This window comes from Blennius ocellaris (genome assembly GCF_963422515.1).
Source record: "Blennius ocellaris genome assembly, chromosome: 13".
NCBI lineage: Eukaryota > Metazoa > Chordata > Actinopteri > Blenniiformes > Blenniidae > Blennius > Blennius ocellaris.
Window position 1 is genome coordinate 8,456,887 of NC_137662.1, and position 21,556 is coordinate 8,478,442.

The 21,556-nt window shown below is 42.6% G+C and overlaps 3 protein-coding genes across 3 annotated transcripts in view; 2 read left to right on the plus strand and 1 right to left on the minus strand.

The window, feature by feature from the left end:
- The window catches only part of LOC308138148 (calcineurin subunit B type 1), a 30,915-nt gene extending 26,725 nt beyond the window's left edge, over positions 1-4,190 (plus strand). The window contains exon 6 of the mRNA XM_080507135.1: positions 1,646-4,190. Coding sequence (XP_080363261.1) covers positions 1,646-1,693 — 48 coding nt within the window. The 3' untranslated portion in view covers positions 1,694-4,190. The remainder of the gene's footprint in view (positions 1-1,645) is intronic.
- A 57-nt stretch (positions 4,191-4,247) lies between these two features.
- On the minus strand, positions 4,248-9,258 carry pno1 (partner of NOB1 homolog). Its single transcript, XM_080507134.1, has 7 exons — positions 8,984-9,258; positions 7,141-7,287; positions 5,928-6,011; positions 5,663-5,723; positions 5,454-5,571; positions 4,566-4,636; positions 4,248-4,473 (listed from the first exon to the last, which is right to left on the minus strand). The coding sequence occupies exons 1-7, from the start codon at positions 9,179-9,181 to the stop codon at positions 4,406-4,408; spliced, it is 747 nt and encodes a 248-aa protein (XP_080363260.1). The 5' UTR covers positions 9,182-9,258; the 3' UTR covers positions 4,248-4,405.
- Positions 9,259-9,533: 275 nt separating this feature from the next.
- On the plus strand, positions 9,534-16,341 carry dnaaf10 (dynein axonemal assembly factor 10). Its single transcript, XM_080507640.1, has 8 exons — positions 9,534-9,802; positions 11,208-11,308; positions 12,617-12,747; positions 12,850-12,951; positions 13,331-13,446; positions 14,581-14,715; positions 15,500-15,597; positions 15,710-16,341. Exons 1-8 carry the CDS (start codon positions 9,617-9,619, stop codon positions 15,915-15,917), a joined length of 1,077 nt encoding a protein of 358 aa, XP_080363766.1. The 5' UTR covers positions 9,534-9,616; the 3' UTR covers positions 15,918-16,341.
- The last annotated feature ends 5,215 nt before the right edge of the window (positions 16,342-21,556 follow it).

A 21,556-nucleotide genomic window follows, 5' to 3' on the forward strand; every position in this document is an offset into this window, starting at 1 on the left:
CGGGAGCATATTCAGGGTATCCTGACTTTAACAAAGCGCCCAACTCCCCAAAGTTCAAAGAACCGACGGCGCGACAGAATTTTGGTGGTGGAAACAAGTAAAGAGCGTGTAAAAATAGACCCGTAAAAATTAGATTTTTGTCAGCAGGTTGATTGTAGTACGACGACGGGAGTGTTCCTACCGGCTGCTGCCAGAGTTCCACTCTTCCCAGGATTAACAGTAGTACGTGTTGGTTCGTCGTCGGGGTCTGTGAGATAGTGATGTAACCGAGTCAGGCGAGGACGAGGGCGCTGGGGCGTTTGACTGACGCGGCCGTTTCCGCGGTTGCCAGCGACGTAACTTTTTCATTCACATAATATTAAAGAAAAGTCCCACGCAAAACTCTTGTGAGGTTTGCAGTTAGCTGTGCCCGTGAGGGCGAGTGTGGCCTGGCTGTCCGCCCGGGCCTTCAGCCGACCCGCTGCCAATCGCTGCCACCTGTGTTTTTCCCACGGGCACAGGTGGAAACGTGCTGCTATTTGAAACCGCTCACTACTACGACCGGTATTGCGTAGAGATCAAAGAGAAACCTTTGCTTCACGTTTGATTCCCAAGCAGAAGCAAAAGTCACAAACCGAAAACAACTGTTTGTTGAACAGATTCTATAAAAGTGTGTTATTTGCTGCACTAATGTAACCAGAGGACTTGGGAAGCAAATGTTGGGTTCTATGAGAGGAAAAAAATCAAGGCCAGGTTTTCCCTGATTGTATGAATTTAGCGGAACTCTTGATTCAATCAGGACTTTTTGATATCCCGTGTTTTGTGTTGCGTACATTTTAAGCTAGTGTGAAGCGAATGAGGCAGCGTGACTTAAAGCAACACTGTCTGTCTGTACAGGTTTTCCTTGTGTGTGTGTGTGTGTGTGTGTGTGTGTGTGTGTGTGTGTGTGTGTGTGTGTGTGTGTGTGTGTGTGTGTGTGTGTGTGTGTGTGTGTGTGTGTGTGTGTGTGTGTGTGTGTGTGTGCGTGTGCGCGTGCGCGCGCGCGCGTGCGTGCTCCAGTTTCCTACCACAGTAAAAAGGCACGTGAGGTTAATTTGTGACTAAACTGAGTGAATAGGTCTGCTGAGATCGGTGCCAGTGTCCCCGTGACCCTAAATTGCTTGAAGCAGGATAGAACATGAATAGATGAAGCTCATCTGGAGCAACCAGGAAGCTGCTGCTTCAGTACATCCCATCTTGTTATTTTGACTTTGCTCATGTCCCAGTTGAGAAACCAGACGACAACCACCGCTGCAGCTTCCTTCTACAACATTTTCACCACTTTGATCTTTACATTTCATGTGGATACATGAGTATCTCAGTTTCAGCTCCCCTCCGGGGGGGGTCACCGCAGTCAGTCATGTGATCCGCGTTTGAGTTGGCAGTTTGAGGCTCAAGACTTTGCATCCTGCAATGAAACCACGAGGGATTGAAGTGGTGGTCTGAACTGAAAACCCTCCTGCAGATGGTTCACGCTGCGTCCTCTCTTTGGTCTGAGTCCCGCAGTAGGCGGGTTTGAGTGTTTGTGAAACGACCCCCCAGCTCGACTGCAGTGTTCACGACCCACAGACCGCCACGGATGAATGACTTTCTGACTCCTTCTCCTCCTCTCTCCTCCTTCCTCCAGGTGGTCGGTGGTCTCGATATACACAAAAAGATGGTGGTGGACGTGTGAGCACGCTCCGCCTGCTGAACCCCCCCCCCCTCCCCCCTCCCCCGCCCACCTTTGTCCTCAACACTCGCTTTTCTCCACCATCTCTGAAGATCTGCTCAAGACGTCCAGCAAAAACGCTCTCTGTGTAACTCAATGGAAGTATTCTCTCTCTCTCTCTCTCTCTCTCTCTCTCTTTTTCTTTACTTCTTTCTTTCTCTGTGAAGCCACATTTTCTTTGAAAAACCACAGGCCTCGTGAAGCCAACTTCGAAGTGTTATTGTAAATCCTCTCAATAACCCGGTCGTAGCACTTTAAGAGACTGAAGGACATCGATTTGTCATTTGCAAGGGCATCTCCGGTTTTGGATGAGGGGGGAGGAAGGAGGGAGTAAAGGGGCGCGTTGAAGAGGCTGGTTGGCTTGTTCATATTTCATCCTTTCTTTTTCTTTTCTTTTTTTGTCAATTGTTATTTTTGATATTTATTTTTTGTTCTTGTCTTTTATAAAGAAGAAAAAATACAAGTATATCTATGGTTGTCTCGTGAGGGGGGGGAGTGTGTGTGTGTGTGTGTGTGTGTGTAGTGTGTTAACACTTGACTTGCAGTACGACTAGAAAGTAGGGTATGAAGTGCCAACCAGAACATATCCAGAAACCAGTTCAAGTTATTACCTATCATCAGCGCACAAACCGGCCTGTGACACTTCCAACTGCGAGTCACATTAGATGCAAGACAAACGTCATGTTTTCTTTTCTTTTCTTTCTTTTCCTTCTTCTTAAGCTCACACACACACGCACACGAATACACACACAGTTTGGACAGACCAGTAACGCTTCCAGTCAACTCGTAAAGCAAACGCAACTCATGTTTTTCTTTTTTTTTTTTTTTAACGCGACCGCTAGATTTATTTATACGTAAGAATGTGTTTATATTGTCGGAGATTATCCTCGTTTCCTGTCATGAAATTATAGGATAGATTAAATAATGCCAAGAAAATGTCTTTCCAAAAAAAAAAAAAAAAAAAACACCCAAATGAAGAAAAAAAAAAAATGAATCTGTGGCTGCAAACTGATATGTGGTTTACTCTTTGGAGACGCATTTTGCATTTAACAGTGCATCCGTGAGACAATCTCCAACGCAAAGAACAGCTCTGCGCTCACGCCGACTTAGAAGCTCAAGACTTTTTCTTTAACCGACGGGACGGAGGCTGGACCGACTTGGCTAAGAACTAAAAGCGAGTGATTAATGGTGAAAATTCTACAGTTTGTTGCAAAAGATATAGCAATTTAAGAGACTTATCTGCAGGCAGCGTTTTGTTTTGGTTTTTTTATTATTATTAAAAAGCAAACCAATATGTGTATATTAGGTGGTCAATGTGTGCTCATCTTATTTAACGGCGAGGAGCGAAGGCAACACGAGCCCCTCTGACAGTCTCAGTACGGGTCACACTTTTCTTCAACACTTCAAATCTTAACACGTTGGCATGATCAGTTGTGCACATGGGGTTGACTGTATATTGTAGTTTTACTTAGATTTTTTTTTTTTTTTTTTTGGAACATGTACATTTCAAAAGTTGGCTTCTTCTCCCACTTCTTTTATTTCTGCCACAATCACCTCATTTTCTCCCCTCCCACCCAACAACACAAACAGGGAGGAAAGACGAACACAAACCAACCAAATTTCAAGTTTTAAAAGGGGGAAAAAAAAAATGCTTCCTTCTATTATATTAACGGCACCGGGATAGCTTTTTTTTTTTTTCTTTCTTTCTTTTTTCTAATCTATGTAGTTTTGCTTTCGGAGGCCGACTGCTGGTTTGAGCAGGAGTTTTCAGTCAGAGATGTGAAGCTGGAGTGCTCTATCGTCCCCCATCCCAAAGCTCTGCACGGCTTGGGCCTCCCTGTGCTTGCATGACATGGAAGTATATTTTTTTTGTTGTGCATGTAGATCAATTTTTTGAAAATAATCCTCTTGTTTACACATGGATGGTGATGTTAATATATTTAAGAATTTAATGGTATACAATATGGATGTTGCCAAACTTTGGTAAATGTACACATATTATGAGAGGTAATCCAAATGAACTGAACTACATGTAACTTTTTGTATTTTACCCGGGTCAGCGAGATGCTTCGATTCCAGTAAAAGTTGCATATCTGATCCTGTCTCAAACTGCCACACACTGTACTCAGCTTAAAGGGGAAAAAAAATTTGCTGGTTTTTTTTTTTTTTTTTTGGTTTTGTTTTCTTTTCTTTTGTATATAAGTATTTGTTAAATGCAGTTCTGGCTCTCTGTTCTCTGTATAGTTCAGACCGCGCTTTAGTTTGTAAGTGCTACTTTTTCTTCTGAGGGACTTGGGTTCTTTTAGTTTGTGTGGGGATATCTGAAAAGATTTTGAGTTTGAGAACCTTTTTTTTTTTTTTTTTTTTCCTTTTCTCTGCATGCTGCATCTTATGCTGTGGGACTGTTGGAAACTTGATACTGTATGAAAAATTAAATAAACTTTAAATAAACTTTGAAATGTTGAAAGTAATGCGTGTTTGTCATTTTATGTGCAGGTGTGTTTATCTGTTTAAAGAGACAACAAAACTTGAATATTTCTTGATTTTATTTACATAAATCCATTTCTTTTCCTCATATCCATGTACCAGTCCATAAACCAGTCATCAGTCTCGTTGGAGAAAAGTCCAGTCGGCCAATCGGAAAGTGATTTAATCCACACAACAACCAGTCGGGCTTCAGAATCTCTCGGCAGTCCGACTCGCCACCACTCTGATGTTCCCGTAGACCTTTGAAGGTGGACTTCCTGTGGGGGAATAAAGGGGTTTAAAGGTCACTTCCAAATGCAACAGTGACCACACGGTGTGCCTTTATGAATGAATGAAGAGATTCTCTCACCTAAAATGAGGTTACAGATCGCTGTCCGAGCCATCTTGATATTCTGGAACGATCCTAAGATGTGAACTTTTCTGTGGAGAGAAACAACTGGATCACGGTTCATGTAAACACACGTGCAGCGATGTTAAGGGACGTGACACTAAACGAATGATACATTTCAGCAAAAAAAAAAAAAGACCTTCACTTCACCAGCTGCCCTATAATAAAGACCAATACATTCTCTAAATGTTTCTTCCATCTCTTTCTCCTGATTCGTGCCAAATATTTGACCAAGGACTCGATGTATTTTCCATGTGTTAAAAAAAACCCCTTTCTCTTCCTTTAAAGCCTTAAGGTTGTTTCCTTCTTCTACGTGCCCCCTCGCCTGCCGTGTCACGCATTCAACGCCAAAGAAAATGTCAATCAAATCAAGGACACGCCCCCTCGAGCTTGTGGCGTTACCAGGAATACAGGTCAAACTGGATATCGCTGGGACTGGGGGGGGGGGGGGCAAGCTACGTCCTCACAAAGTGAAAGTATCAACAAATGCAACTTGTTAATCAATGTAACTGCTGTTCCTACTTTATACTTTTTTTTTATTGCATTTTTAGGTTCTAATTTAATCATTTGTGAACCTGATTGCATTACACATAATTAAAACTGCATTTCTTGGAAATCAAGGATGCTGTTTGCTTATTAAAATCCGATATAGTCATTCATTCACTAATGTGCAGCAGTTTTTGTAATTGTTTCATGATTTTACTATATTTGAAATAGCCAAAATTAGGATTATTACTGGTAGGCATTATGACTTTGGTGAGGGCCTTAAAAGAACAACACATCCTTGACGAGATGAGTCACACGTGCTCCGCTAAAACTAAAAGTGAAGCCGAACTCGGTAGTACTCACGTCTCTGCGAGCACGATACGAGTCTTTGTGACATTTTCGATGGTGAATTTGGTTTTTCCTCCCTTGCCGGCGATTCTGCCGATGGCTCGTGATAAGTGGTCGCCCTTGAGAGGTTTCACTGCAGAGACACGGGGGGGGGGGACAATTAAAAATCGGACGGCGGGTTCTCTCTCCCGCGGCGGGCAGACGAAACAAGATTTCGCTCTCACCGTCTGTGATGTCAAAGCTTTCAAGGAAGAGTTCGTCTAGTCTGATGAGAGCCAGCGCGTCCTGCGAGGAGAACAGTGTGAACGTTACATCACCGGCACAAATTCAACATCCGAGTCAAATATATTCCCATGGTCTGAGCAATAAACGGCTTTTGAGATTTTTTTTTTTTTTTTTTATAAATTGACACTCAATAAAACCAACTTCTTTACATTTGTAGCTTCAAATCCCAACAGTACAACTGAAATATGAAATGTGCGTACTTACTTCAACCTGGAATCCTAAAACAAACGCTTTGACAAAATCTGATGCTTTGGTGAGCGAGCCGATGTCCTGTGTTTCTTTGCACGTCTGTAAAAAACAAAAAAAACAAAAGTCCATTACTCAAAGTACAAACTAATGTAAAGGGCATCACTGTATAATGTATAGTTCGAACACTTCACTTCACCCACCATGGTTTAACTTGAGCTTTTTGACACGCGTTTTATTTGGAAACTGTTTCCAGAACACTAAGTACAAACACCTTTTTCTGAAAGATACACTTTTTTGAATGGAATGTGAACATAAAGAGAAAATTAAACAATTGTCAAACGATTCAAAATTGTGAATCGATTTAATCACAGGCAGCATTATAAGAAAGATGAGCTTATTCTCAGTTTGCCACAATTTTCCTCTATGTTGTAAGAAAAATAAAGCCAGTTGACTTATTTCCCACAAAAGCAGAAAACCCTTTGGATGAATTTTTTTTTAGAAGTAGAAGACGAGGAAAGGAGCTCATTTAGTGTCAATATATATGTGCAAAACATAATCCAAGATCAACATTTTCTTAATTCTTGATTCTTCGGGGACCTTTGGCATAACTCACTAAATAAATAAATGAAACTTTTGGTCTTCGCTTTGCAGACAATAGCAGTTCACCACCATGTAAATCTCTTTTCTTCCCATTCAGCAAACTTGGCTCGATGCATTTAGGCTTGTTTTTCTCTCTGTGCTTTCATGTCTCGTGCTGCAATTCTTCTTCATTCGCTCATTTTCTGTCTTCGGTGCCTCTAAATCCAAGTAATTTCATTACGGCACAGTAACTTTTTCATTTTGACAGCTCTAAGTAAGAAACATTCACAGCAAGTACGACAATTGTAGCGTGACGCGATACACTTTGTGCCCATTGATCCAAAACACTAAACACTGGAGACCGTAAGGAGAGTTTTACATTCAATACTTGAAAGGTGGCAGTTCTGCTTTACTTTGGTTTTTTTTTAATCTAATCTTGTGTACCTCTAACAGCTTTGATGAATGTGAGAGGAAGACAGATTAGAGCCTGATATTGACCAGAAACATAGTGAGGAGCCTGTGATCGAGTGCAGGATCAACATTTTCCATTTTTCATTTTTTTCTTACAAAAGCATGAATAGGTTCTTGAGCCGAGTTTTTTCCCCATTTGGTGTAAAACTGTTAGAACCCCACGTAGAAAGGCTCTTACTTTGATTTCAACGTTTCTGGACTTGAGGTTGAATCTGACTTGAAGGTGTAGATTCTCCACGATGGGGGTGAAGATCTTCAGCCAGTTCTCCTTCAGCGGGGTGTATCTGTGAGCCGGGACGGGGATCTTACGCGTCTCATCGGGACCCTGAAACACACGCCAAGAGAAGGAACTGTAATACAAAGGCTAACTGCGGGTGTGATTTTATCGGGGAACAAAGACAGAGCAGCCAGTTTTCATCTATTCAACTTCACAAAATAAATAAACGGGCCAAACCAAGAATGAAGCCATTGTTCTTTTGCGCGTTGAGAAATATCGGTTGCGTTGCTTGTCCCGTTGCTTTCTGTCCCTCCTTCACTGTACGACGTCAGATTTGAAGCCACAGTCAGATGCTACCAAGATTATTGACCTTTGGTCTGGAATGGCTAAAACTGCAGTGTCATTCTTCTGCAGTGATTCAATTCTTTATGTTTCTCGTCTAATCGCTGAACTCAAATACATTTAAACCGGCAGAAAAACTAAATGTGTCTCAAGGATGGACGACGGCACAAAACGTGTTGGCTTATTCTTGCTCCGGCGATGCTTTAATTATCATAAACTGATCAAAGAAGTAATGCAAACATCACAGCGAGTGTCGCAGCTATCAAACCTAAAAGGCTGGCTTATTTTAATTCCCCTTCTTTTACCCGATTATAAATACTAAACTCATGAAGGTTTGCGGCTCAGTATGAGTTACAACTTTTGCAGCTGACGTTCCTTACAGAATTGGCATAACGCACTTAAACGTTAAAAGTAAGACGCTGTTGTTATTGAGCTCCAGGGTGCATTTGAGCGCTTAATTACCAATGCATCAATCTGCATGGTTAATTCAGAAACTGTGGGTGGGCTCATTAATCCTTGTATCACTGCACTGACATCACTTGTGAATATTTTATGACTTTGTTCAGTGTTTTCACAGAGGGATTAATTAACAGGAGACCACAGGGTCACGAGGCGCATAAGTTAGTAAGGCGCAATCCCAAACAGATGCAAAATGATCAGGAATACAGGCAAAGACCACAAAAAAAGTAAAATGGTATGTTAGGTTATGGACAAATGGATTAGAACCAGCAGTTATTTTTATCACAGCACGACCAAACAGGAACACAGAGATACAAAACCACCACAATATGTCAAATAATGAGTTTACAAGTAAAAATTACATTAAACGGACAAAAAAAGACAAACATGTATGCTTAAATCTTCTCACTGTCTGCCTGTGTGTTGGATCCACTTCTAAATCGTACTACTGGTCTGTAAAGCTTTGAATGGCTTGGGGCCTAAAGATAGCTCAGATTTACTTGTAGAATATGAAACACCCAGACCCCCGAGGTCCTCAGAAGAGGTTTCAGAGTCAGACGCAAACAAAGTGAAGCATATTTTAGTTCCTTGCCATACTAAGGAAAGTACATTTGGAGGAAACATTTTTTTTTTTTGCTGAAAACGAGAATGACAACACTTGACAAAAAAAATGAGACACAAAACAACTACAGTGATACACTTGATAATAACAAGAACACAAATATAACGAAAACAAAAGTCACCAATCACAGTTCCAACTTAAATAGAAGTACTACTACCAATGTACCTCCTTTACTTACCTAATTAACAAATATTCTAACTTGTGGAGTTTTATACAGTAAATATTCAACGTATCACAGCTGCGCATGCGCAAAGGAATATTTTGGTTAAAGGGGTAGAGTGCTTTGTGGTGGTCACAAAACAACCCTTAACATGTCCCCACGTACTTTATACATTTAATTAAAGAGAACAGAAAGGAACCATTAGTACACTTCGTGCTTACCCGTAACTCATCTCCTGAAATCGGAGGAAACTGCGGCCTCTTGCTCGCCACGGGCTCCTCTGTGTCCATAGTCGCTCCATCTGCTTCATGTTTTCTCTTCTGAGTCTTCTTAGACTTGACTGTGGTGAACGAATCTGTGTCGTCTTTACTTTCCGCCACTGCTCCGGTGTCTGTGCTGGGATTTTTTTCGGTGTCCATACTGAAAGTTGCTGGTTTTAATCAAAATAAACAGAAAAAGGTGAAGCCAACTGCTGGCACAGAGGCATGCGGGAGTCCTCGTGCGGGAGAAAGGACCCACATTGCCACACGGTCGACGTATGTTGAGAAGAAGATGACGAATATTCGAGTAATAATTATCAAACATGCACTGTAGTTTTTCACCATAGGTTTCGAGGAGGTAAATGGATCATGTGATTGGTTCTGGTTAATCTTGAACGCATAATCGTTTTTAGATATTAAAACATTTCATCAGGCATCTTCCCGGGCAGCCCTACGCTCAGCCGTAGGAGGGTCCTCAACGTCATTTGTTTTGGCACCGGTCGCTCGCTGCACAATTATCGTTTCTCTTTCCCATTTTTAAAGGCGATTTCAGGCATTTATTTTTGTTTGCCAACTATATATCTTTTTACAGAGATGTCAACACCTCTGTCAAAGCCTCAGATTATTACTCATATTCAGAAGAGTTTGAACTACACGGTTTTCGAGAGCAAATGGATCCCGTGCAGTGCGAAGTTTGTGTGTGTGGGGAACTTTCCGAGAGGAACCGGAGTGATGCAGATTTACGAAGTTCAGCACGGAGAAGCGCAGCTAATCAAGGAGGTAAAGCCACATAACACTCCATCTGGGTGCTCTGCCCTATTTTACACAAATACAAACTCTTTTCCAGGAACTGACTTGTCTCTGCTGTTTAGAAAATTCTAGCTAGCTTGTTTCCATGACAACGGGAAACATACAATACAGCCAGCGTCCTCGTCCAAAGGTTTTGAATGGACATTTATATAATCGTTTTATCACAGGTGATGCTGCAGCTACTGCCAGCATAGAGCAATCTGAACAAAAATTATCACCAAGGGACGGAACATGCCTTTAAGGCCAGACAACACAGCGAAAATAACCGGAAATTAAATTGAGAGTTTAAATGTCTATAAATAAGATGCAGAACAGCCAGATTCACGATAAAAAAAACTAAGTGATGTAATACATAATGGCACTCAAAAGAGACATCAATATTATAATTAAATGCACCAATTCATGTTATTCAGTGAGGCTTCAGCCACCGTCACCCCAGGGGCCCAAGGAGCCTGTTAACAGATAAACAGTCCCATAGCTGCACATGCATTCACCTGCCTTGTTTTTATGGTCATTTGGACAGTTTATAATCCATCGTCTTGACAGAGTTTAGTATGTTAAATTCCTGAAGTTGGAGCAGAAACTTGCACTGCAAAAAGGAGTACAATCCTTTGAAGGATTGTTGATTCAGATTGCATTATATTCTTCAAATGATGTGTGAGTGGAAATATACTTTTTATAGTGTAAGATGCAGCCATTCAGACATATGAATCTTTATAGCAAGATCAGGATCAAGTCAGTGTTTCTCATTCAAAAATAAAAACACAATATCTTGAGTATGACAAAATTGGCTGACATGGCCTTACAAGTAGAGTATGTCGCCCATTATTTGGCACGCAAACAAGTGTAAACGTTACAGGCTCCAGGCATCAGAATGAATGAGGCACAACAGCCGAAGAAGTTTCTAATGAAATAAAAATGTCTTTGTCTTTGAATGAATGAATGAATGAATGAATGGTTTATTTCGGTTACAGTTTCAGTATAAGTGCAGTTGATGAGTTTTTGTGCAGTTCATGGTACAAGTTCACACACCTGTGATTTTTCACTGTTTCCACAATATACTTGTATAACCGAAATGGGTATAGGCTGAGGCCAAGGCTTATTTTAGCCTATCCCTTAAAAACCCATACGGTTACCCCAGAAAAAATACAAAAAATATAATAAAATTTTTAAAAAGCAACTGGAGAAAGAAAAAAAATATTAATAATAATAATAATAATAAACATAGCAGTCGTAATACGGGACAAAAAATTTTTATGAAACAAACAGAAGTAGTACATGAGAAATGACCCAACCAAACAAAAAGAAGGAACAGAAATTATTGTTCATTGTAACCATTCATTATTTTTCTTTTTACTGTTTTCATACCTTTCAGGTAGAGAAACCTAAACCCATAAAGTGTGGGACGTTTGGGGCCACCTCTCTGCAACAAAGACACATAGCCACTGGGGACTTTGACGGAAATCTCAATATATGGTAATCCATCAACTCATGTCACACTGTGTGCAGCACCTGATGTCAATAACTGGACTCCTACACATGTTACAATGTCAGTCTTTTATTTTGGATTAAAAGCCTTTTGACTTTGTTTTGTTTTTTTTTACTTTCTGGTGTAATCCATCTGTAAAGAACAAATACATCTTGGTCTGCATTGTTCAATGTATTCCTGGGGGTTCATTTATCATCGGTGCGTACACAGTGACTGTGTCTGTGATAATATGGAATTTATCACCTTGTACTTATACTTTGGAATGTGAGTGAATAAAAGCACAACCCTGACCTTGCTTATGCGCGTCTTCTAATAGTAGAATAGTGAAACTACAGATAAAAAGCACTAAGAGTGTCACAACAGGTGCTAAATAAGCTCATATGCCACATTTATTCTCAGTTTCCTTTAATGCTTAATTTGTCATTTCATCTAGTTAGAAAATTGTGTTTTGTATAGTGAAGCACAGGGACTTGGAGAAGTAACTTTAATCCGATTACTTGTTTAGAAATAGTAAAGTCATCAGGTTACTCGTTACTGAAAAAAGTGATCGTATGAGAGTAACGCGTAACCGGCATCACTGTTGGTGAACCATGCGCTCGGCAGGGAACACGCTTTCAAAGTTCGTTGATCTTTTTGCTGAGAGTGACTCCTCAGCAGGCAGGCGCCAGGTTATATTATTGTGGGTTCCACCGGGTTCCGCTGAGTGACACGGAACCATTTAACAACCAATGTCACACACGTAGTTACTGGTAGTACAGTGGTAGAATTCTCGCCTGTCACGTGGGTGGCTGGAGTTGGATTTCCAGCCAAGACTCAGTTTTGTTTAGCTTTTTTGATTGACTATTTTTCAGTGGGTGCTCAACCTTTTCAGGGATCAACGGGCTCAGCACCTATGCCAATAGGAACCGCTTCCCAATACAAATATTAACGGATCCATGCGGTGCTTTATGGCCTGTATCGGAGTGAGAGACAAGAAGAACGTCCAGCTCAATGTCAAAACACTTTTTTTGGTTATATTTCTGCTGGCGCTCTCGCCTCTGACCAAACAGCATTAACTGTGGTGCTTAGCTTATCCCATGCACCATTTTTTTTTTCACCTTTTGTTGGTTCTCCCGACATACAATGTTTAACTTCAATTCCGTTTTGCGATTTCCTCTAACAAGCTAAACTTCCTCATATCTGTATAATACTGATAATGATTTTATTTATAATTGGCTAGAGTGCTGTATCAACTGCTTTGCTTTCAAGTTCGGGGCAGCTTGTTCTCTCAGCACGGATGCTTTGTTTGTCTGCAGGGATCTGGAGGTACCTGATGTGGCCGTGTACTCGGTGAAAGCACACAAAGAGATTGTGAACAGCATCGACGGTGTCGGCGGTCTGGGGATTGGCGACGGCGCCCCCGAAATAGTCACTGGAAGCAGAGACGGTGAGACAGACGAAAGTTTGACGTCGCTCTTGGGTTTTTGTTCAAACACTAAATTGCCCTGTTTTTTTTTGTATGTTTTTTTGGGGGGGGGGGGGTTTGCAGGGACGGTAAAAGTGTGGGACCCCAGACAAAAGGATTCGCCTGTAGCCAACATGGAGCCTGTGGAAGGAGAAACCAAGAGAGACTGCTGGACCGTCGCATTTGGTTTGTGAAATGTGACCACGAAAGGCCTCCTGCTCTCCACATCAGCCATAATGTATCTTATGATTCGAATTATGGGATGGATCACTCAGGGTAGTTCATACTGGGGTGATGCAGGGCTTTTAAAAAGTTTTGCTCTGATTCTAAAGTCCTAGTCAGTCTAATTTAGCTCTTTTTGCAAGAATTTGAAAAAGAAAAGAAATTCTCCACCTTCAGGTCAGTATTTAGTACATTCTTCTTCCATATTGTATAAGCACATGCTGTTTTCTGCACGTTCTGTACTAAATGTTCATGCTGGTGAGGGAAGACGTGCTCAGGGTGCCGACCTCAGATCAACACTGCTTCTGCACCACTTCTATATTTCTGTGAATGTGCATTTCAGGTCACGCCTTCAACGATCAGGACCGCTGTGTGTGTGCCGGCTACGACAACGGCGACATCAAACTCTTTGACCTCCGCAACATGTCACTACGATGGGAAACCAACATTAAAAACGGGGTGAGGGGAAATCATTCATTTGTCATCTCTATGACTTGAAACCTTACCTAACCCTTTTTTTATGATGATGTTTTCATGAATTAAAAAATAAAGAAAAAAGAACGAGTGTATATTCAGATAGGCGCATCATGAAAATTACAGTCTATTAAGGGATTTGGGGGATTCAAGCTCTCAGCATGACTGAGCCAATTCAAGTTAGCACAGGAAATTGAGAGTTTATTATTTTTTTAAATGATTTGAAACCCGATGTGCCAAACTGATTTTAGTTCAGGCCTGGACTGTAAAATCATTGCTTGTGAATTTAAAAATACTGATGACTCCAAAACGCCCCCTGAGCTCTCATGAAACGAACATGACTGCAGACTGAAAATGCTTTTCTTTCTTTCTTTCTTTTTTAACCCAATCTATCCCAAATCACCTGCAATGTGCTATTTACCATTAGCTTGCATATTTTCACAAACTCACTTGCGTAGCCAGTTTGCTGCAGCAATGTTCCTATCTTTTACGTGCGGTGTCACGATCACAGAGCTTTGCTGCCACATGCTGTTCCGTTTTGGGTCTCAGTGTTGTGTTATGACCTTTACTTTGACCTTTACTGAACAGTGTGACCCCCAGTGGACAAATTGGACACAAAGGTTACTTCAATTTTTTTAAAAAAACAGAAAGAAAGAAAACGCTTATCTTGGATTATTTTACTATTTTCAAAGTCATCCCGAACACCATATTGAACCCTATTGGCCGTATGTTCGACACTGGTGGTCTAAATTGTGGAAACAGAAATAATTTCCTCTGCGCCGAGACTTTTGAATCGTAACTGAAACAGAAAGACGCTCAAAATGACTTCCCACCATCATTTCGAGCCGCAGTGAAGTCTGAGGTCAATGTTCTCTTCACATGCCACATACAAAGCCTGCACTGATTTTATTACACAGCTGTCTCTCTTAGTCATCAGACCCCCCCCCCCCCCCCCCCCCCCCCACCCCGCCGCCGCCGCCAAAGGTCATCACGTCCATTCAATGCATTCTCCCATATGGGAAGTCGTTAATAGTGAAGGCACGTCAAGCGATAAATATCCAGGCACTGAGTGTTGTGTCTTTTTTTTTTTTTTTTTTTCCCCTCTGGCATCCCATGCAGGTATGCTGTGTTGAGTTTGACAGGAAAGACATCAACATGAACAAGCTGGTGGCCACCTCGCTGGAGGGAAAGTTCCACGTCTTCGACATGCGGACCCAGCATCCTACCAAAGGCTTCGCCTCCGTTTCCGAAAAGGTAATTGACCTGGGTGGAGCGAGCCAGACGGACGTTTGGCTCCTACGTACGGGGAAAATGTCAAAAGGTTATTACGGTTATTATTGTTATTTTTTATTATTCTAACATGTGAACTGTACAGAGGAAAACGGCGGCGTACGTTTTCACAGCTGGATGTGTTTTCGGTCCGTGTTTGTCTTCAAGTTTTTTTCTCGTGGTTTTCTGTCACCGGCCCAAAATGACACCGGGCCAGTGAGGAGAAACAAGTGTGGCTATTTTATGGTAAAATGCAAGAAAAACACACTTAAAACTGCATTAGTGCTCCGGCCAGCTCACCCGAGCGCTGGCTCGGTCTGAGGGATCAGGGGCCGAGGCTTTCTAAATATTGAGTCAATTCTTCTGGGACATCAACAGCCATTATGGAATCAGATGCTTCCCACAGAGTTTTGGCCTCAAAGATAAAATAGGTTTTAATCGGGACGCGATAAACAAGGAGCGTAAATTTGTCTTTTTGATCACTTTATCAATGTTTGAGTTCCAACTAAATCCAGGTTGCCAGTCCATCACAGTTCCATGTACAAGAGCTTTACCGTCAGGAATTTACCCCAAATCTACATTTTTGGACTGTAGGGAAACAAAACCTCTGCACAGAAAGACCAAAACTCCTCCAGCTGAGCCAATTCAGTTTTTCCATATAAATTCAGGCACTGGTGATCATGGGAACAAGGACACGAGAAGATCACATTAATTGACTTTAACCTTGATATATTAAATATACATCAAATATCGTGTTTCTGTGTTTTAGGCTCATAAGTCAACTATCTGGCAGGTGAGACATTTGCCTCAAAACAGGGACATCTTCATGACTGCAGGGGGAGCAGGAAACCTACATCTGTGGAAATAGTAAGTGAATAATAAAGCCATGGTGGGAGTCGTTTTTGTAAAATAACATTTCATTCTTTATTACAGATAAACAAAATAGTGTTATCCTCCCCCCCTCCCTCTATCTCTCCAGTGAATATCCTGCTCAGAGAAGCAAAAAGGATTCTGACGATGTGGATGTGGGCGTGGCCGGCAGCGTCAACCTCTTGCAGAACGTCACGATGTCCACTCAGCCCATCGCCAGCCTGGACTGGAGCCCCGACAAGCAGGGCCTGTGTGTGTGTTCAGGGTTTGACCAGTCGGTCCGCGTACTCATCGTCGCCAAACTCAACACGGTTTGAAATCAAAAGGCCCCAACAGGGATTGATGACAGTCGAGTAAACTTAAAGGTTGTGAACTGCTTGGCTGAGCCACTGCAGACAAATACATCATATATATATATATATATATATATATATATATATATATAAGATTTCCAACTCATAAACATTCTGGCTGGAAATGATTTCATTTTTCAGTTTTGTGTTGCAGCAGGAGGCTTTCTGGTACACCTGTCTTTAGTTCCACGAACAGTGAAACTGCAACTTTGTCTCTTGTAAATGTCACTTCTTTTGATATGCTTTTTTGTTGAGAATTCATTAAATGTGCCTTTGGAGAAGAAAGGACTTGTCAAATGTCTTGAAACCAGCGTGTGAATTGGTATAAAGTGAACAGACTGTGATTGAAAACATCAAAACGGTGAATACAGTCTTTGACCGGAGGGGTTTACAAACTTTATCACAGCCAGCATTTGAACCTAAAGAAGTCCCGCAGCTCCTGATCGCCCTCCTGCCGGTCATGGATCCCTGCATAGACACTCCTGAGCAGCTTGTTCATGGATTTTCCATCCAGAATGTCAATGTATTTCTCAATGCAGCCTGCAAACACAACAAGTAATACATCAAAGCTAAAACACCAAAGCCATGACATTTCAAGTTGTATAATTCATATGAAAAATTCCATTAACTGACATTATTAGGTGACCCAACCTGACTCGCCCAGTGGCCAGTACGATATCTGTGATCAGCTTGCATGTATGTGGTCACGTGTGTACTATGCCATGCTGTCTCTCTGACCCTCGCATCACTTGAATGTGATACATCTCTATAAATAACGTGACATGGCATGTCACATGGGTCTGGCTGCATGATTTCAATACAACACATTTGTTAAATATAGTTCAGGTCCTACTAAGAAAATAATTATAAACTGGAATTGGACACTAAATAGAAAATCCAGTGGTTAATTGCTGATATCTAAGTTTGATCGTGCAGCGTTGCAGTGCTAATAATGCTGCATTTTCACTTCTCACGAGACTTAGCTCTACATGATGTCGTGCTTGTAATGTTAAACAGGGATTACTTAGGCCCATGACTTTGCCGTGCGCCATGAGGCTGGGCTCCAGCTGCGGGTGATCGAACTGCTCCTGCTCCATCAGCATGCGGATGATCTCTCCTGTGATGAAGGCGTCATCAAAGCTCTGCTCGGCTGCAGGCTTCAGAGGGAACCTGCAGTACACTTCCACCGCGGCCCGAGGGTCGCACGGCTCCAGCAGCTGCACCAGCTCAATGTACGCATCGTGGACCTGAACAGGCAGTAGATTCTTTAATCGTCTGATCTGGACTGTAGCAGTGGAATGAACTTTACATTAGACGTCTGGCACCTGTAACTCTCTGTATCGCAATGTTTTCTCTACAGCATATGCAGGTTATCTCATTATCAGTGTTTTTTTTTTTTTTTTAATTATGTTAAATTAAAACTCCTATTCACAATGTGATGGGATGAATTTAACTCAAATCCATGCTTTTGAACATGCACCAACACAGAAAAGCCTCCAACCAGACTCAAACCTGGTTCATTATCAATGATGCAGCAACTGCTTCAACTTTTATCAAATAAATGATTCTAATAAATAGCTAAGAAAGTAAGACCACATTTATGAGAAAAAAAAAAAAAAAAACAAATGTAACTCAAAACAGTAACAGTGGTCATTCCAGTGGAATTAATCACCGCAGCTGGAATCACACACTGGAGTGGGTGTGAAAACGATGATGTAATCTTGTTTTACGGCCATTGTGAAACTGCACTGGGAGCCTTCAGTGTGTGTGTGTGTGTGTGTGTGTGTGTGTGTGTGTGTCTGTATGTGTGTGTGTGTGTGTGTGACCTCTGGCGCCATGGCGATGACCTCCCGGTACAGCGGCCCTGTCCGGTCCAGGGTGTCTGCGGACCGTGAGAAGGCCCGAGCCAGACCCAGTCTTGATACATGAGCCCTGCGGTTCACTGGACCCGACACCTCGCTTCTGACTCCCACATCAGACTGTGACGCTAATGCATGGACAAATCAGAATGACCTGCTGCACCAAATCCAAGTAGAAAACGCGTCGACTTGTGTTATCCTCTTTGTTTGAGCAACAATGAGGACACAATTATATTTGGAAGCAACTCCAATACTTTGCTGCATTTCATTCATTTTTGTGAACTTGAGTATATAAATGCCCCCATTTCCATCCTCATGGAACCCATTGACACATCTTCAGGACAGGAGAGTTTTTTTCTCGAGTATGAATGCCACCTTAAAATGCCTCTGCCATGCCTTACCCTCTGCTGTCTCAACAGTATCAGAGCAACAGTCCTGTTTAGACTTGTTGACGGGGAGCTGAGGTTTTGCACTGCTGCTGGAAGGCTTAGCTGATCTATCAGCCTTGGCAGCTGCTCCAGGTCTCCCCCTACAGGACAGAGGGTGTAATACAGAAGCAGCAACAGGGATTACAAAATAAGACGCATGGACAGGGAGCTTTACAGCCACAGGTCTGATCATGTGCATACTCTGCTCTCCACATGGGCAGTATTACCTGCAAGGCCCACCTAGTGGGTCCACCAGTAGCTGACCCGGAGCAAAATTTGCCTGTAAATACAACTAATTTGCTTTCATTTTGGAGGTGATCAGCTTCGTGTTTCCACTGTCGTTGCATCCCTTTATCCATGCTCATTGTATTGAAAGTTTAGCAAGTTAGCGTCACTAAAGTCAGACAAAACTCATAAAGAGGAAGTGACATATCAAAACACGTAACACAATGCTCCTAGTTTTCCATCTGGACCCCAGGAAAATGTCGTTTCCCCCTTACACGAACGTTAACTGTCAAAACTGAGTGTCTACCCCAATTATAAAAACCAAACCTTGACGTCCCCACATGGTAGGTTGCTACATCAGTGACTAAAATCCAGTTTTTACTTGACTGAGTCTGACCACATTATCCAATCGTTTTCATGCAACTGAATCACAAACTGATCCTTTAATTGTCTGCTGGTGCAGTTTTAACAGATTTCATGGCTAAGAAGAGAAGTATACCTATATAAAGATGAATGATATCCTCAGGAAATCATACGTTAATAAATAAATAATGATCCACTGACAACCCAACACTTGACCTAGCAGGCTGCCAGCATGACTCACCTGGCTGCAGGGCCTTTTGCTGGAGACCGGACAGCCCTGCCTCCCCTGCTGGGGGCCGGGACCTGAGCAGGGGCCCGTGCCGGAGCTTTAGATGCAGCTCCAGCCATGCGTCCTTGACTTGGCCCTCCTCTTCCATGTTTGGCTCCTCTTGTTGCAGCAGCTTTATCACCGGGCCCCTTCACTCCCGCTGGCTGAGTGACCGACTGCCTGGCAGACTTTTCGTTTTTCAGCCTCCTGCCGGTCCTGCCACCACTGTTCCTCTGAGCGAACAGGAAAGACTTAATGTGGCCGTGATGATGACTTCCAAACGGTGACAAGTTGTAGGGGAAGTGTTTTCAACATCCATGGATGTAAATGAGTCACATGCACAGATGTTTTACTCTCATGTCAGATTAGGTGACTGGACATTATAATTCTCTGCTCGTCAGCCATAATCCTATAAGTCAAATCATGACCTTAAAGGTACAGCAATACTGAAATAATGATATATGTGTGCATTAGATGGCAGTAGTGGGTCGCTGTATTAGAGTTTTGCTAGTGCTATAAGTTAGTGTGTTAGTGTATCAATCACATTTACTGTTTAATGTAAAGGCGTTGGTCTCTGCTGCAGCTTCATGTATTGTTATACTGCAGACCTGTGGAGTTGAGTGACATTGCAAGACTGAACAGGCTGTGGCTTGTTGAGCAACTTACTGAATGATTGTGTAAGTTGTTTTCTCACATTCTGTTGTTTCAGGTCACTCCCTGAGGCATTTCTTTCTTTCTTTCTTTCTTTCCCTACCTGTCAATATACCAACACTTACTGTTCAGCTGTTGGGGTGGCTCTCCACTTTGAGACTTGTCCTCCAGCTCAATGCTGGCCTGGAAGCTCAGGCAGGCGTCCGATAGGACTCCCCTCAACCTGCTTGAGTTTGGGTTGTTGTCGTATTGAGCGAGCTGGGCCAGGCCCAGGAGACACAGGGCGTGGCTGCTCCGTGGGGTGGTCACTACTGCGACCTGGCATGTCTGTGCGGAGCGGAAGCAAGAGACGTAGAAGTGGAAGACAGGGATTGAAATACTCTTACACCAGGTTTTTATGGATGGATGTAGATGTCAGAGATGAAATCATCTTCTGAATGAAAATACAAGCAACACCTTGGCTGGACTTTATATGAAAAAAACTGTTCTTTTTGGAAGCACGTTCATTTCCTAAAATAGAAAAGGGAAGTACTGACATTTGATCTTTATTGATGTAACTCCTGCCATTTCAGCACTCAAAAAAACAAAGTTGTTAGTGTACTTAAGTATAAAAACTGTGTTATTTACCACCTCTGCTAATATATTAGCAGTCTATAGTATAGATGCGCCACACTGGCCCATAGTAGTTTATCCCAAAACACTGAGTTCTGTTGTATTGCCAATTTTGTGCATCAAAAGCTGAAAACACAACTATTGGTGATTACCTTTTCTTGCATGTCCAGCAGTTCCTGACAGGGGGTAATAGTGGAGAGACGTAATGAGCGCTGTGAGGGCCTGGCATCTCTTTGCCACCAGGAGCTGCCTCTCAGTGCCAGCGCTGGCCTGGTGTTCCCCCTGCTGGATCAGCCTCTGCAGCAGGCAAAGTGGGCATCCAGCAGCACCCACTCCAGCTGCCTGCTCGACTCACCACGACACACACACTGACTCACACTCCGGGCAGCCAGCACTGCTACACTGAAGCATTCAGCACACAGAGAACAGGGGGGGTTTTATGTAGCGCCGAAACACTCACATTGGCTCGCGCTCCGGAATGTTAAGATTTTTCTTTGGATCACACGTTTTATGATGGATATGAGAAAGACAGCTAATTGGAACTATGAGCCAGCTCTGGGGTTGTGGGGGGGGGGGGGGGGGGGGGGGGGGGGGGGGGGTGTTCAACAAGCAAACTTCTGACTTGTATTTTATTATACAGCTCGTGCAGCATACATGTGATAGACCTGCTCAGCACTCAGGGCCTTCTCAGTCAGCGTGTTTCTCTCCTGCAGCTGGCCCAGAGTGAGAAGACCTCGCAGAAACTGTGCACTGCGGCCGGACAGAGCGTCGACGGGTCCTGACCCACCAGCTGGAGATTAAACAGCAGCGCATAATGATCCAGTCAAGATTAGCACATTCAGATAGAATTAGACATCTTAAAAGTCCTAAATTTGAAACACAAACTATGGATGACACGTAGTTAGTATGACAGCGTGCTTCTGTGTGGTACAACAACCTTTTGCACCATCCTTTCCTCCCTCCTGCAGGCTCAAACAGAACATCCCGGTACATTACTGTTGCTGTCATGCCTCACACTCTCTCCCTCTCTCACTAAATGCATCCACCTCCACTACACACACACACACACACACACACACACACACACACACACACACACACACACACACACACACACACACACACACACACACACACACACACACACACACACACACACACACACACACACACACACACACACACACACACACAAAC